The 18,037-nt window shown below is 46.2% G+C and overlaps 1 protein-coding gene across 2 annotated transcripts in view; it reads left to right on the forward strand.

The window, feature by feature from the left end:
- The window catches only part of SMAD9 (SMAD family member 9), a 65,310-nt gene that overhangs the window by 16,597 nt on the left and 30,676 nt on the right, over positions 1–18,037 (forward strand). The window contains exons 2-3 of one of the 2 annotated variants that reach the window (XM_005286585.5): positions 6,608–7,237; positions 13,637–13,894. In XM_005286585.5, the coding sequence (XP_005286642.1) occupies positions 6,826–7,237; positions 13,637–13,894 (670 nt within the window). In that variant the 5' untranslated portion in view covers positions 6,608–6,825. Of the gene's footprint in view, positions 1–6,607; positions 7,238–13,636; positions 13,895–18,037 lie in introns of those variants that run through there. The other variant, XM_065581316.1, reaches the window with a different exon arrangement.

Here is an 18,037-nt window from a genome sequence, read left to right on the forward strand (position 1 = left end):
AAACCTTGCTCAAAATGGAAAAAAATCTCAGAACAATATTCTTACGTATGTAAGTTTGTATTCCGCGTATGCTTTCAGATCTGCTAATTGTAAAATTACATTACCTTATCAAGAACAGTTGTTTACATACATTAACGCCTGGGGACACCCCTCAGATAAAAAATGTGCCCCATTTTCCCCAGCAGCCTATAGCAGGTACTTACAACCGTACTGATACAGCAGGATTTAGTCATTGGCTCTCTAGATTCCCCATTCCTGCTGTAGGGCCTGATCCACTAGTCATCATCAGGGCTCCTTCCTATTCAGGTTTTTGTTTTCTCTCATGAGGCTGGAATTTGGAGCAGCCCAAACTCAATAGCTGTGTGCAGAGTAGAGTCTGGATATCTGACTACTGGGTCAGACCAAAGGTCTGTCTAGCCCAGTATCCTGTCTTCTGACAGTAGCCACTGCCAGGTGCCCCAGAGAGAATGAACAGAACAGGGCAATTATCAAGTAATCCATCCCCTGTTGTCTAGACCCAGCACCTGGCAAAGACTTAGGGATACCCAGAGCATGGGGTTGCATCCCTGACCATCTTGACTAATAGACTTATCTATCTACCACTGATAGACCTATCCTCCATGAACTTATCTAATTCTTTTTTGAACCCAGTTATAGTTTTGGACTTCACAACATCCCCTGGCAACAGGTTGACTGTGCATGGTGTGAAGAAATACCGTATATACTTGTTCATAAGCCGAACTTTTTTTTAGTAAAAAAGGGAAGCATCAGAGAAGGGGGTCGGCTTATGAACGGGTATAGAGAGGGAGAGGTGGGACACAGCCCCTGCCCCCCAACAGAGGGGGCAAGGAGAGGCAGCACAGCCAGCAGAGTCAGAAGGGAAGAGGCGAGGCCAGAGTCTCTCCACTTCTGGCCACGCTGCTCTCCCCCCAGCCTCTGAAGCAGCTACAGCTCCGGGGCTGGCAGGCTGCAGCCGCACCGCCCGGCTTGCCGGAGCAGCTCCAGCCAGACCAGAGAGAACCTCCCCTGGCCTGCCCCAGCTAAGGTGGAAAGGGATGATTGGGGATAGTGTGGGGTCCCAGGCTAGGGGTGGGGGCATGTGGGGGATGGTCACAGGGGTTACTCCCCTGACCCCCAGCTTCTCCCCCCCCAAATTTCCCCACCAGTTGCTGTCCTGGCCCATCAGGCTAAGCCTCTGGCAAGCCGGGACACTTTGTTTACTTAGGTTTACCTCCGTGCCTGTGGATGCTCGAGGTAAACAAACCATCTCAGCCTGCAAGTGGCTTATCCTGATGGCCCAGGAGCCAAAGCTTGCCGACCCCTGAATTATAGGGTCGGTTTATAAATGGGTCATAAAAAATTTCCATTTTTATTTATCCATCTTGTGTGGGGGCTGGCTTATAAACGAACCGACTTATGGTCGAGTATATACGGTACTTTCTTTTGTTTGTTTTAAACTTGCCTCTTCATTTCATTGAGTGACCTCTAGTTCTTTTGTTATGTGAAGGGATAAATAACACTTTTTTTCTCCACATCATTCATGATTTTATAGACCTCTATTATTTCCCCCCTTTAGTCGTCTCTTTTCCAAGCTGAACAGTTCAACGCTTTTTAATCTCTCCTCATATGGAAACTCTCCCGTACCCTAATAATTTTTGTTGCATTTCTCTGTACCTTTTCCATTTCTAATATTCGCTTTTTTGAGATAGGGTGACAGGGTGCTGGAACAATTTGTATAGTGGGGGTGCTGAGAGCCATTGAACCAAACTGTAAACCCTGTATATGATGGAAACCCCTTCAAGCTGCCACATCCCCAATGCTCCTTGTTCCAGCACCTATATGGGGTGACCAGAACTGCATGCAGTATTCAAGGTGTGGAGGTACCATTGATTTATATGGTGGCATTATGATTACTGACTTATCACCTATCCCTTTCCTAATGGTTCCTAGCGAGACAAGGTAGTTGAGTTAATATATTTTATTGGACCAACCTATGTTGGTGAGAGAGACAAGCTTCTCAGCTACACAGAGCTCTTCTGATATTAACTCACTCATCTTTTCTCTCTAATATCCTGGGACTGACATGGCTACCGCACTGCATACAACTAACATTGTTCCTAAGATTGTTCGCTTTTTTTGATTGCTGCTGTACATTGAATGGATGTTTTCAGGAACTAACCACTCAAGAAAGAGATCTTGGGAGTCTTTGTGGAAACAGCTAATTTAGACCGCATCATTTTGTATATATAGTTGAGATTGTTTTCCAATATGCATTACTTTGCATTTATCAGCACTGAATTTTATCTGCCAGTTTGTTGACCAGGTTTGTGAGATCCCTTTGTAACTCTTCACAGACTACTTTGGACTTAACTATCTTGACAAATTTTGTATTATCTGCAAACTTTGCCACCTCACTGTTTACCCCTTTTTCCAAATCATTTATGAATATGTTGAACAGCACTGATCCCAGTATAGATCCTTAGGGGATACTGCTGGTTCCACTGACCATGTATTCCTACTCTTTGTTTCCTATCTTTTATCAGTTACTGATCTATACTGACATTCCCTCTTATTTCATGACTGTGTTCTTTGCTTAAGAGCCTTTCATGAGGGACTTTGTCAGAGGCTTTCTGAAAGTCCAAGTACACTATATCCTCTGGATCACCCTAGTGCCTATGTTTGTTGACTTCCCTCAAAGAATTCTAATAGATTGGTAAGGCATGATTTCTCTTTACAAAAGCTGTCTTGACTCTTCTCCAATAAATCATATTCATTTATGTTTCGGATAATTCTGTACTTCACTATCGTTTCAACCAATTTTCCTGGTACTGATTTTAGGGTTATCAGCATGTAATTGCCAGAATCGCCCCTAGAGCCTTTTTTTAAGCATCGGCATCACATGAAGCTGATTTAAGTGATAGGTTACATACCACACTAAGTAGTTCTGTAATGTTATACTTGAGTTTCTTCTGGTCCTGGAAACTTATTAGTGTTTAATTTATCAATTTGTTCCAAAACCTCCTTTATTGACACCTCAATCTGGGACAGTTCCTCAGATTTGTCACCTAAAACAAATGGCTCAGGTGTGGGAATCTCCCTCTCATCCTCTGCGGTGAAGACTGATGCAAAGTATTCATTTAGTTTCTCTGCAATGGCATTGTCTTTCTTGAGTGCTCCTTTAGCACCTTGATCGTCCAGTGGCCCCACGGATTGTTTGGCAGGCTTCCTGCTTCTGATGTATTTAAAACATTTACTATTAGTTTTTGTGTCTTTTGCTAGTTGTTCTTCAAATTCTTATTTGGCCTGCCTAATTTTACTTTTACACTTGACTTGACAGAGTTTATGCTCCTTTCTGTTTTCCTCCCGTAATATTTGACTTCCAGTTTTTAAAGGATGCTTTGTTGCCTTTAATCGCCACTTTTTACTTTGGTTTTTAGCTATGGTGGCATTTTTTGGGGTCTTTTTTTACTTTTTTTTTTTTTTTTAATTTGGGGAGTATATTTAGTTTGAACCTCTATTATGGTGTTTAAAAAAAAATCCATGCAGCTTGCAGGCATTTCACTCTTGTGACTGTACCTTTTTAATTTCTGTTTCAACTAGCTTCCTTATTTTTCAGTAGTCCCCCTTTCTGAAGTTCAACATTACTGTGCTGGTCTCCTTTGGTATTTCTCTCCCCTCCCGCCTCCACCCCCACCCAAATGTTAAATTTAATTATATGACAGTTGCTATTATCGAGTGGTTCAGCTATATTTACCTTCTTGGGCCAGATCCTGTGCTCTACTTAAGACTAAATCAAGAATTGCCTCTCCCCTTGTGGGTTCCAGGACTAGCTGCTCCAAGAAGCAGTCATTTAAGGTGTCTAGAAACTTTCTCTCTGCATCCCCTCCTGAGGTGACATGTACCCAGTCAATATGGAGATAGTTGAAATCCCCCATTATTATTGAGTTCTCTATTTTTATATCCTCTCTAGCCTCCCCAGGCATTTCACACTCACCATTGCCAGCCTGGTCAGGTCATCAGTAGTATATTCCTACTTCTGTACTCTTCAAGCATGGAATTTCTATCCATAGAAATTCTATGGTACAGTTTGATTCATTTAAGATTTTTAGTATATTTGACTCTATGCTTTCTTTTACATATAGTGCCACTCCCCCACCAGCACAACCTACTCCGTAATTCCTACATATTTTTGTCCCCTGGTTTTACCATGTCCCGTTGATTGTCAGCATTCCACCAAATTTCTGTGATGCCTATTCTATCAATATCCTCACTTAATACTAGGCACTCAAGTTTACCCATCTTAGTATTTAGACTTCTAGCATTTGTATACAAGCACTTATATAATTTGTCACTTTTTAGTTGTCTGCTTTCACATGATGTAATTGAATGGGACTTTTTGTCATATGACTGTTTGTTTTTTTTCTGCAGTTCCTACCTGTACTTATCACATTTTATCCTCTTCTCTTTACTAGGATATAGAGGATCCTTGTTAATACAGCCTCTCCTGTGGTATGTCTCTGCCCAAACTGTGTGCTCCTCTGCACCTGTCAGCTTTACCCCAGCCCATAATTTAAAAATTCCTCTATGATCTTTTTAATTTTACATGCCAGCAATCTGGTTCCGTTTTGGTTTAGGTGGAGCCCATCCTTCCTGTATAGGCTCCCCCTTTCCCAAATATTCCGCAGTTCCTAATAAACCTATAACCCTCCCTACACCATCATCTCCTAATGCAGTTTTGCCTGTCTAGCTGGCCCTACACATGGAACTGGAAGCATTTCAAAGAATGTTACCTTGGTTCTGGACTTTAATCTCTTACCTAGCAGCCTCAATTTGGCGTCCAGGACCTATTTCCTGTCCTTCTCTGTCATTGGTGCATATATGTACCATGACCATTGGCTCCTTCCCAGCACTGCCTATAAGCCTGTCTAGGTATCTTGAGATCCACAGTCTTTGTACCCGGCAGGCAATTCACCATACGGTTGTCTTGGTCACTACAAACCCAGCTATCTATATTTCTAAAGATCGAATCCCCCATTACTAATACCGGTCTCTTCCCAATAACTGGTATTCCATCTCCGGGGAGGTATCCTCAGCACAAGAGGATACCACGACATTATCTGGAAGGAAGGTCCCAAGTATGAAATTGTTTCCCTCCACTTCACTTTGATGTTTTCCTTCCCCGAGACTTCCATCCTCAACAGCACAGAGGCTGTCAGACTGGGGGTAGGACTATTCTGTTTTGTCCCGGAAACTCACATCTGTGTGCCTCTCTGTCTCCCTTAGCTCTTCTAGTTCAACCACTCTGGCCTCAAGAGCCCATACACAGTTTCTGAGGGCCATGAGCACATTGCAGTGAATGCACACATATGGTACCTGCCCACAAAGCAGGTAATCATACATGCTACATTCCGTGCAATAAACTGGGTAGCCCCCACTCTGCTGCTGGACTTCTGCCTGCATTCTTTGTACTCCTGCAGCTTTTTGGGGGTTGTTGTTTTTTTTGGGGGGGAGGGGGGAAGGTGTCGTGGTTTGGGTGGGGAGTGGTTTATTGGCCTAAGTTTCGAGAATGTTCGGTGGATCTGGCTCTCTGGCCCCCTCTCAGAACTCCTCTGTTTATGCTCCTGTTCACTTGCTCCTCTGGTTGCTTAGGCACTGGCTTTTTAAACGCCTGTTTTCCCTAAGTAGTCCGGTCCCCTGGTTAATGGATCCTAAACAGATCAAGGATCAAAGTCTCATTAAGAAGCTCTCAGCCTCGCCTAGCTGATTCCAGACAGGCCTTAGGGCCTGCTTCTAGGAGGTGCAGAGCATCAGTCAGTTGGAGTTGAGGGCACTCAACACCTCCTGGAAGGACCAGGCCATTTATTTGGTAAACTGATCCAGTCATTACACAAGGATGGGAATTGCTGATCTAGACCAATTACAGTTCACTGCTTTATCAGCTACTCGATTTTCTTTTGATAAATCATTCTGGCTTGTTGAATTCATTTATAACATAGCACAGAGACTTGGCACTATGGCATTGAAATAAGCGTATGTGTATTTTGTACACATAAATGTGTTTCTTCCTCCCTGTTTTCAATTCACTCATGCCGTTCATGTTTTCATGATAAGTCTTTTCTCCCAGTGCTTGTCATGTACATCCACTGGGCAAGTAGGGTCATATGGGCAACAACAAAGACCACTGTGATTTGGGGCTGCATGACAAATGTCCCTTCCTCCTTGTCCACAGAGGAAAACTCTCAGGTACAGAGCCCTGTGGGGTGCAGGGTGTACAGACTCGCTTGGGCACAGTCACTGTGGTGGTCAGCTTCTTGAGGTCCTCCACCTCCCATGCTTTAAGGAGGGCCCCCAAGAAGCTGACCACAGGAGAACAGGAAGTGAATTCCCTAGAAGCTGACTGTAAGTGACTAGACTCTTTGCTCAGTCTAACATGAGAGAAATGTAAAAACCAAGGGCCCAGCTTCCAGGGATAGCATTGGGCCCAAAATAGCAAACAGAGTGAAAAGTAAACACACTTTTGAACTTCTTTCTCTTTTTATCTAATTTTATTAAAAACATAAGTCAGGAAATGTATTAAACCTAACTATGGATTGTGTTATTGTTTCAGGCTTGATCAACATTTTCTTGGTATTGTGGAGAGGTCTGAGTCCCACCCAGTTGGAATGTTCTCAAACTGTGTCTAAGATTAGGAAGACTGTTATGTGGGGAAGAGACTTTCTGTGAAGGTGGCTACCCATCTGAATATTGTGAAGACTTCACCCAGGCTTTGTAATCAGCAGAGAGATTTGTGCTTCTGTTTACACTTACACACAATCTTTGCTTCTTATGCACTCCAGCACCCCTATTAGCTCATTGTTCTCCTTCACCAGCCCAGCAGTGAAGAGACTGCTGGGCTGGAAGCAAGGAGATGAAGAGGAGAAGTGGGCAGAGAAGGCTGTGGATTCCCTGGTGAAGAAACTGAAGAAGAAGAAAGGCGCTATGGAAGAACTTGAGAGGGCTCTGAGCTGTCCTGGCCAGCCCAGTAAATGTGTCACAATCCCACGCTCCTTGGATGGGAGGCTGCAGGTGTCTCATCGCAAGGGGCTGCCCCATGTCATCTATTGCCGAGTGTGGCGTTGGCCCGATTTACAGTCTCACCATGAATTGAAACCACTGGAATGTTGCGAGTTCCCATTTGGCTCGAAGCAGAAAGAAGTTTGCATCAATCCCTACCATTACCGGCGGGTGGAGACCCCAGGTAATATATCAGCTGAAAATGATATAAGTATATATCAGCTCTTTGGGTGAAATGTCTGTACTTGGTGCATCATAACTAATCCTATTGTGAATCATAACAAAGAAGGCTCTGTTCAGCTGGAAAAATCAGCTGTCTTTTCTGCTGAAAGGGATCCCAGATCTAGCTTCTGCCCATAATTGTGATTTACAAGGGGCTCTCCTCTCCTCTGGTAGGATACAAGGAAATCCCATTGAAGTGTGAGAGGAGAATCGGACATCAGGAACTTGTCCAGGGTGCTGAAAGCTTTTTTCCTTTGATGTATTGGGTGCTAGCTTCCTTGAGAACCTCACTAGCTAATGTGCTGGCACTATTGTGCCCATTAGCATGAAATTGGGCACAAACTAGTCTCTTCATCCTGGTTGGATCTTTGCCCAACTCTAAAAGGACAAAAACTGATTTACTAATCCACAGTAAATGGCCTTTTTAAAGATTAGAGTGGATCCACAGGGATGGATTAATTGTCATGAAGGTGCACCAAAGATCCTAGACCTTAGATCAGTCAAGGCCTCTTAAACTCACAACGGCAGGACAGCAGGTATTTTTTCATAGCTGGGTGGACACTTCTATCTCCTCCCCTCCCACTCCACCCCCAAGTCCACATGCAACTTTAAATTTTTCTGCTGAGGAACCTCTTCAGGGTAGACGTCAACCAGCATTGTAAATCCCTGCCCTTATCACGGGATCAAGTCATTGGATTTGTGTGGGCAAAGAAACGGCTGAACAACGATTGTAAAATTATTGAGCCCAATCCTTGTCTTGTGGCAATTTACTAGTGAATAGGGTTTGTAGTTAGTAACTGTAAACCAGGTACCGCCATTGATGATCCTCGGTCAGTCATAAACTTTGAATTGACATTAAGATCAAATAAAATGAACCATGGGATTTTTCTTTTATTGCTGTTTCATATAATTTAAGAGCGAGAAAGGCATTTATTAACATTAATGCAACAATGGCTGCTCCCCTTCCTGATGTTCCTTACTTTAAAACTGAGCTCTCACTCTGAAATGGATCTGAACGTCTAAAAACATTGATTTGTCTAAAATCTTACAGGTGAATTGATAGTTGTCTAATTTGCATGGGAAGTGGTTGATTTAATGATTTACTAAAATAAGCTATTCAAATAATCTCAAAAAGGCACTAAGATGATATCCATTTTCTGTAAGGTGACCAGATGTTCCGATTTTATAGGGACAGTCTCGATATTCGGGGCTTTTTCTTATATAGGTGCCTATTACCCCCCACCCCCGTCCCGATTTTTCACACTTGCTATTTGGTCACCCTAATTTTGGATATCTTTGCCTTTGAAAGGTTGTTGGCTTTATTGTCCTCTCACACTGGTGTAAATCAGGAGTAATTTCATTTAAATCAGTATATTAATCACAAACAGTGCAGATCTTATGATCTATTCAATGTCTGCTAACAGCTGTTATTCTGTGACAGTTCTGGATACTGCTGCAAGAGCTCTGAAGTTTGTTGTCTTTGCCCTTAAGCCCAGAGGGTTAAGGGTCAGGCTGTCAGTATCTGGTTCTGGTGTCGGGCACTCCTCTCCTTTGAACAAAATGTGACAGCTCCCAATTGTCTAGGCTGCAATCCATTTAAATAACAATTTTGGTTAGCTACAGAAAAATACAACACTCTTCATATCTAACTGTGGTTCCTGTAGGCTTGTGTGAGTTTCTTTGCATCTTAGCCTCTGGAGCTAAAGAAACTGCATCTTGGATTGTTCAATAATAAACCCAGTGATGGTCACAGAACTGCTATGCTGTATTGATCTCCACAAATGTCCTTTATTTTTCAACTCACTCTTCCCATAAATTCCATTGTTCCCATTCTGTTGTCCCTTCTCCTGAGTGACTCATTCTATACTCCAATCCATAAGTTAAATTCAAAACCAGTGGTTTTGATTTATTCAGTGAGTTCCTCCCATCCCAAAGACGGACGGGACTCACCGTGGCAGAGGGGGAAAGGGGAAAGAAGGAGCAGTAGATATCCCCCAGGGAGACCAATTCTTAAGCCCCAGCCTGGAACTCGAGATGCACTGACCCCTCTCTCTCTCCCCTCAGGCCACCTTGTCAGCTTTGTGACGTATGCCGAACGACAGAACATAGGTTGCGTGTGGCTTCTGCCACTGCCAGCCTCCCTCCAGTGAAACTTCCCCAAGCCCACAACTCCTGGTGGAATCCAGGCAGTGACTTTGGCCCCGTGCACAGTAGGTGCTGTTAGAAAGCACCACTGTCACTTCCCCATTTTTGAAACATCCCCTTGATTCGCAGAACTGAGAGTTGGAGATTAAGCATAATCCTTCCAATTTAGAGGAGGTGGATTGGGTGGCTAGAGTCATTTCCCTATTCTCCAGGTCAGAAGTCTGAGTTAGAAATGGATTACTGCCCACCAAAACTGCAATTTTAAAATAATGTAAAAACTGCCTGCTCTATTATTTTTAAATGAGATCACTCTGTGTACTGGGTGACAGATAATAGAGCTTCTAATATGCAGTGCTGCTGCAGACAGCAGAAGCAAAGGTGAACTTTTGACTTGCTATAAATGAGTTTCATTGACCAGAAAGGGTGGTAACTCCCCAGCCAGTGCGCTGCCTAAAAATCTCCTCCACAATATTTGTATGGTTGTTAGCATGGAAAAGTGGCTGTGGTCCACGAGTGAAAAGGACCCTGTGAAACGATTTGAATCCTTGTGAAGCTTAAAACTGAAATCAAGTATCAGAGGGGTAGCCGTGTTAGTCTGAATCCGTAAAAAGCAACAGAGGGTCCTGTGGCACCTTTAAGACTAACAGAAGTACTGGAGCATAAGCTTTCGTGGGTGAATGCCCTCTTCATCAGACGCAAGCTGAAATGTGTCTCTTGACCATTTTCTCCCTTCACATGTTACATGTTGTTGTTACTGTAGGGTTGTCCATGATCAAGGACACAGGGAAAGTTCAGGGAAGGGGGGAATCCCATCTAGGACTGCACTCTCAGGAGTGTAAAACTCTGCAGTCGTGCACAAGGGTCAGAACCTGAAGATGTGCTATTATACCCAGAAGCAGATTAGGGATTTGTGGGGCCCTGGGCCAGAGCAAGAGGGGGCCCCTCCCCACCCCTTCCACCTGCAGTCCCTCCGCCCCCTTCCCGGTACTCCTGCCGGGGAAATGGGGTTGGGGCGTGGGGGCTTCCCCCTCCCGCCTGGAGCTCCTGGAGGGGTGCGGGGGCTTGCCTTGCCATACCATGCCTGTCCAGCACAGCTGCTGGGGAGTGGGGTTTGGGTGCAGGGGCTTCCCCCGCTCCCCGGCAGGAGTGACAGGTGGAGCAGGGCAAGCCTCTGCACCCTGACCCCACTCCCCGGCAGGAGTGCCAGGGTGTGCATGGACGCCCCAATTTGCCAGGGCCCCTGGGCATGGGCCCTGTTGGCACATTGGCTAAACCGCCACTGATTGTACCCTTCATTAAACAATTATATGGGGGGGAAAAATGTGTGGAAAATTTGTTGTGCTCATTAGCAACTGGAGCCACAGGGACAACAAGCAGGTGCATGTGTAAGTGCTCAGAGTGCAACACTGTCTTCATCTGGTGCCTGGCCAGGTTTTCAGCAAGACCTACCGCAATAGATGAGGGTGGAAGGCAATGACCAATAAAGAATCTAGTCCAGGAGCAGCAATGGCAGGACTCAGGGGATTAGCCCATTAGTCACCAGATGTGCTAGGGGCACATTGTCATACTCCTGTAATGAGCAGGAGGAATAATATACCCCCACAGGGCCAGCTACAGATATTGGACAAAAGGTGGGGCAAAGGAACAACGGTGAGTAGAGATGATCTAGGTAAACCACTCGCACAGACTGGGTGTGACGGGGTCATACAGGGTTTCAGTGTCAGACCTGTGGTTACCCTGTCTCCAACCTGGCCATCTCTTACGATTCAGAGAACGGCATCTGCGGGCAAAGGAGCAGGGAGAATAAGGAACCTCTGGAGATTCACTAGCCACAAACGGAAAAAACCTCCACCCTCCTTGCTACCCCAGTAGCTTCACCCCTCTAGGCACAGTATGGCATAGGCAGCAGAAAGATGGAGTGTTGTGACAGAAGCAGTGCACTGGAGAAGTGTGGGTGTGCCAGTCAGAGATGGGTATAACAGTTTATCAGGCTTATGGAGCTGCAAGGCTTGGAAACTCCCCTTGCCCACTTATCCTGGGCAAGTAGGAAGCCTTCCCTGGCAAGTGCCATCAGCACCTGCAGACTTTCAGGGGTCATTTAGGCAAAGAATTGTTTCTAGTCCTCGTGTTGGCAAAGAAAACCTTCCAAATACAAAGAGAGCACAGGTGATCCAGTGCTAGCTTCCTAAGTCTATAGACAGGCTACTGTAGTTTGATTGCTCCTGCTCAGAGCTTCCACAAACTACAGTACTGTGAAAACTGACCAGGGCCATCCCCTTTTTCGCTGCTGTGAACCCTGTGGGCTGCCAGGAAACTGACAAAAGTCAGGTTAGTTTCATGTTGCTGCTTGGGGAAATTCTGAAGAGCAGCAGCATCAAGCACTGGAGCTGTTCATTGGAGAAAGAAGACTTTTAAACCACAACAGCTAAGGGAGAGGTTGAGCAGCAGAGACGCACCACAGTAAGGAGATGGAAATGCGGGGGGGGCACCACCAACCTGAACTCACCGCAACCAGGAGAGAGGAACAGGAAAGAATATTCTTTCTTCTTTCCAGCAGCCAGAAGGGGTTCGTGTCAGGTTGGAGGGTTCCAGTTTATTGGACACATTCAGGCAAGAGGCAGATTAGACAGATGGAGTCCTAGAGTAGGTCCCGTGGACAGCACCCTGGTAGGAATCCCCGTGCCTTCCCTGTTTCCCAGTAGTGATGGGAATGAGGTGATGGCTTTTCTCTTGGGCATTGCCTCTGGACAGTGAATCCCTTCCCTACTCCGTTCCAACCATTTGTACTGGTCTTTAATACTCAGTCCTCAGGCTATTAGGTGTTATGTGCCGGTGGGTGGGAGTGTTGGGAGAAGCAGGAGATAGGAAAAGGTTGGTGAGATAAGTTATGAAAGAGCAATATGATATTGAAAGAGATTGGCGGGTGGCAAATGGGGAAGACAGGAGAAACAGAATATCTGGGGGGGGAAATCTAGTGGATTCAGTGTTGGGCAAGAAAAAGAACACAATATGAAGAGAGAGAGAGAAGGAAAATTTAAAAACAACAGATGCTACAGACAGGAAAAGTTGCACCCCCATTTTTCACAGAAAAGAGAGAGAATGATGTGAAACAAGGATGTCTAACAAAAAAGGTGATCGTAAGTTACATTAATAAAAATCTATTAAATGGAAAAATAATTGACAATTCGCTATCATTAAATACAGCACACAGCTCTGTCCCTTTCCATTACTGGGGGCATGACCTTGGGAGCAACATAGCAGTACAAGATAACTTTCACCCTTGCTAGTAGGGCTAGTCCTTGGACTAGAGTGCACAAAAGGTTATTCCAGGCATTTAAGGTGCATTCACTGACTCTGCTATGCTGTTAGCAACCGTATTTATCCAAGTCTATCTTGCTGCTGTTCTTACATGGATTCCACCATGAGCACCATGACTCCCCTGTTTCTCTGGACCTGGGTTGAAATACCAGAACAAATAAATGAATTGATATTCTGAAAGGAATGCTATAGACAGATCCTACTCGACACCTGTCTGTATTTTCAGGTACCTAAATACCTTTTAAAAACTGGCCTCTAACCTCTCCATGTCTCCGTTTCCTCATCTGTAAAATTCAGGTAGTTATACTGACCCCTATCCCAGAAAAGTGCCAGATATTATTATTTATTATTAAAGTGGGCTCTGAGTTTGACAAATCCTGCTTATCAAGAGTATTGTGCAATTCTCTGACTTCTTCAGCATCCCAGAAAAGAGATTGTGAGAGCTGTAATTTTAATGGGTATAAATGTGCCACTTCCATTATTTTAGGGGGGCGGGCGGTATGTGTGCGTGCATACTATCTCTCCCTGTTGAAGACAGTTGGAGTTTTGTTCATGTAGCAGCTGCAGAACTGGCCTGCTATCTGAAAGCTTTAGTCATATTGTGTAAGGAATGATAGTGTTGCCACTGAAGAAAGAAGAAAGCTCAGTTGCAGATTTATTAGCCTCTAGTTTCAGTGAGGGGTGCTGGATGAACTGAGTTGTAACAACAACAAACTGTGAGGACTCTGGTAAAGGGTATTTAAAATATGTTTGTAACACGTTTATAGCAGCATTCAGAGGATAGTATATGTGAAGTGACGTTTTGATAGTGTGGTGTGTCGCTCAGATGCAGAAAGAGATACAGCACGCTAGAGTGGATGTTTGACTAAAACTTGTACTCGCTTGTTTTTACTTTCAGTGTTGCCTCCAGTACTGGTTCCAAGACACAGTGAGTTTAACCCACATCTCAGCCTCCTTGCCAAGTTCCGGAGTGCTTCCCTCCACAGTGAGCCTCTGATGCCACATAATGCCACCTATCCTGATTCTTTCCAGCAAACTCCCTGCACCCCTTTTCCATCATCACCCAGTAACATGTTCTCTCAGTCACCCAGCAGCATCAGCTATCCTAACTCTCCAGGAAGTTCTTCTGGACCAGGAAGTCCATATCAACTCACAGGTAAGAGGTAATGGTGGTCTCCAGATGTCCACCCGTGCCAGTGAATGTGAATGCAGGAGGAGATCCTGCATGGTGTTTGGCGGGTGAAGCAAAAGATGGACATGCTCTGTTAGGAGGCTGAATAGATGAAAAGAAATCGAATGAGGCTCTCCTTTAATAGAGGCTGTGAGCTCTGGGCAAACCCAATAGCTCTCAAGGAGCTTAGAAACTCCAGCAGGAAAGTCAGTGGAGCTTGTGAACTCCCCAAGTTCAATAGGTTTGTACTTCTCCTTGGGGGGAGAGTGGCCGGGGGAAACAGGGAAAGTAAAATATAAAGACATTTGTTGATGTCACTTGAAGTTCATGAATAGAAAGACTTAATTCAGGAAATTTAAAAAGGTAACTGATCTGATCCAGTACCCACTGCAGATGATGGAGGGACTCCCGTTGACTTCAGAGGATGCTGAGTCAGCTCCAAGGTTTCCTTCTTTCTAAAGTTCACTCATTCATGTTGCACATATTGTGAACCTCTTACTTTTTAAAGTTTCTAGTACTGTGGTGTTCAACATACGCCATGTGAAACAACTCCAAATTAACATTACTACAGAAAGTTTGGCTCACATTCTGCTCGTGTTACACCAGTGTAAATCCATTGATTTCAACTTTGGGTTTACATGGATGTAATTCAGAGTTGAATCTTGCATCTTAACTTTTGAATGTCTTGACTTTTGAGCATCTAAATTCCTGTCCTTAATGTTTTCATTTGTCCTTTATTTATAAGCCGACACTATGGACATAGGAAGATTTTGTTTTCCTACTTTTTCTATCATTTCTTTTTTGCATCTTTAATCATTTTAGCTCATATTCCACAACCTCACTGATGTACTCCCCAGAATGACAGGGTATATGTAGGGCCTCTCTTTTCACTCACTGTGGTTTTACACCTGGGTAACCGTTGACTTCAATGGAGCTGCTCCTGATTTATACTGGTGTCCTTGGAAGGTGAGGCCTGTCGTAAATTACACAGTGTGGATGTCCTGCCAATTCAGCTGATCCTGAAAGCTTGTAAAACCACTTGAAAATGTAAGTGGCTTAATCTGCATTTTAGCATATCAGCGCATACGTGATTCTGAATTGGAGACAAAATTATCTGATTGCGATTCAGTCAGGGACAGCTGAGTTTAATTTTTAAAAGGCTGTGGTAATTTCAGGAACCTTCAAGATGTGCAATAGCTATCTGGGTAACCGCATGACCCTTTTTTCATAACTTTCATCTTCCCTTCCCCCTTCCTTCCTTTTCTTTGTCACTCTCACTTGTTGAATCTTCTCACAAATTAGATTGTAAGTTACTCAAGACGGGCTAGCTTACTGATGTGTTTTTACAGTGCTTAGCACAGTGGTTCCCAAACTTTTTATTAAGGCGACCCACCAACTGCAGTTCATCTCTTTTGTGGACTGTGAACCTTGCACTGGACGGGGAAGGGTTAACTCTACATTGTGGGTTGAGGAAGCCATGCCCACTGTACTCTACTGAGCATGCTCCAGGTGGACTGGTATAAAAGGGAGCAGCTCGGCTGAGTTGGGGCTGACTGCCGTGGAGGAAGGACGTATGCCACCTGCCCGAGCCAAGGCTCAGTGGAAGCCCGGGACCCTAGGCGCCGGGGATGCCGCAGCCCAGGCAGACGCTAAGGCAACCCCGGAGGCCTCACAGGGTTTGAACGTGCCGGAGAAAGGGCAGACCGGAGAACCTAGAGGTAACAGGGACGCCCAGACCATGGCAGCAGGGACGATGGCAGGAAGCAGCCCAGGGGAATCAGACGGTGGACCGGTGAGTGAGCTGAAGCCTTGAGTCAGTGTGTTTCAGTCAGAGCTTTCCCCTGCTGATTCAGTGGCCTGTGCTACAACCACTAATAAGGTCCTGGGCTGGGGTCCGGTGGAGCGGGAGGGCCCGAACCCCCCTGCTGGGGGTGCAACCCCTCCCTCTGTGTCTGGCAGTGGCCGCTAGGCCTTACTGCCCTGCTGACAAGGGCGAATTTATTGACTCTGGTCACTAAGCCTTGCAGCCCTGTGGACAGGGGCGAATGTAGTGATTTGGGCCATTAGGCCTTACCGCCCTGCGAAAAGGAGTGGATTTCCTGACTCTGGCCATTAGACATTACTGCCCTGCATAAAGGGGCGGATTGACTGACACTGGCCCCTAGGCCTTACTGCCTGGTTGACAAGGGCAAATTTATGGACTCTGGCCACTAGGCCACACCGCCCTGCTGATAAGAGCGAGTGTATGGACTCTGGCTGGGAGGGACGTGTCCTCCCCCACACACACATTCCCTAGGAGAGGCGGACCCACTTGCCCTGCACAGGACGGGGTTTCCCCCCAACCCTGTCATGTGGTGGAGAATGTGGGCAACGACCCACTCCTGAGGAGAGGTCTAAAACCAGTAGATCCAAGGGGAGTACAGATTCTCCCCTTGATTGCCCTGACTTGCTAGTGACCCGAGATTACTGGACACCAGCATGGAGTTGGATAAGGTTTTGAAATGGCTCCTAGAAAGCCAGCAGCAACAAGCCGCACAACAACAGCAGCAATACGCCCAGCTGTTGCAACAGATGACGAGCCACCAACAGGAGATGATGCGGGAGTTGGCTGCCCAGCAGCAAGCCCACTAGGAAAGGCTTGTCCAACAAATGACAGCATTACTGTGGCCAGGTGGACCGTCAGTCAACCCTCTAGCGGACCCTCACCTGAGATCTCTATCATCTGGCCTCCCCCTAAGGCTCACAAAGATGAGGCCTGGGGATGATCCTGAAGCCTTTCTCATGACATTTGAACGGGTGACCACTGCTGCACGATGCCCAGCAGGACACTGGGCCACGCTTCTAGCCCCTTACTTAACGGGGCCAGCCCAGGCGACCTACTGCAACCTGGACACCAAGGACACCCTGGATTATGAAAAGGTTAAGGCAGCTATATTAGACCAGACAGATATCAGCCCAGAGACCTACCTCCAGTATTTTCGTCAGGAACGGTACCCTCCGTGTGGGGTAGGCCGTGAGCAGTGGCTCAATGTCTCCGGGACTACGCTTGGTGAAGGCTAGGGCTCGACCGGCGGTCCGGTGCTCAGGTGGCAGAAGCTGTAACTTTGGAACAGTTCACCCAAATCCTCACTGCCGGAGGGAAGGAGTGGGTGCATAGACACCGCCTCATGACGCTTATGGGAGTGGTTGGACTGATGGAAGATTACTTGGCAGCTGAGACTACGGAACCCTGACCCCGCAAGACGGAGGAACCTGGGGGGGAGAAACCAGCCCACTTGGCCCCCTTGGGGGGACTATAGTGTCTGACAGGAGCCCCGGTCAGGACTTGTGACCCAGATGAAAAACCGACTGCCACCCAAGGTCTTACACGGCGGGAGGAGACACCACTTGTTGGGTTCGGGCCAACTTGAATAGATACGCCGCCCAGAGGAGTGAGAGACTGTTGTTATGAATGTGGTCAAGAGGGACGTTTTCGTTGGGATTGCTCCTACATGGAATGCAATTACTGGCAGGTCTGGGTAGCCAGCCCCTGGGCCCAAAAGAGGGGCCCAGGGAAACTCGGGGTATTGCCATTCATCGACTCTGGCTATAGTCAAACTCTCATCCGGGGTGATCTTGTACCCAATCTTGAGCCACGCAGAACCCCCATCTACATCCAGTGCATCCACGGAGACCTACATTTGTATCCTACTGCCTGAGTGACATTGGAGATACACCATCAAAGAGCGGACCTCTCGGTGGGCGTGACCGCCAGACTGGCCTATCCGGTGATTCTGGGGCGGGACTGGCCGTGGTTCCTAGAACTATTGCAAGAGTCCACCCAGGACACTCCGGTAGGAGAAGGCGAGGAGTGAGTAAAAAGAAGGCTGCTCGTGAGGGATCAGGATGATGACCCAGGGGAAGGACCTTCCACGTCTGCCAAGATCCTGGTACCCCCATCTACACAAATGGATTCCTCTGTCAATGATGCACAGACAGAGCTCGAACGTGATGGTGACTTTATTCAGGAACAACGAAAGGACCCTACACTTAGGCATGCCTAGGAACAGGCCACCGCTAGACAGCAAGAAGTGGGGGGCTCTCCCCTAAAGCCCCAAGGCCCACACTTTGAAATATGGCAGGACCACC

This window comes from Chrysemys picta, chromosome 1 (genome assembly GCF_011386835.1).
Source record: "Chrysemys picta bellii isolate R12L10 chromosome 1, ASM1138683v2, whole genome shotgun sequence".
In the NCBI taxonomy this organism is placed as follows: Eukaryota; Metazoa; Chordata; order Testudines; family Emydidae; genus Chrysemys; species Chrysemys picta.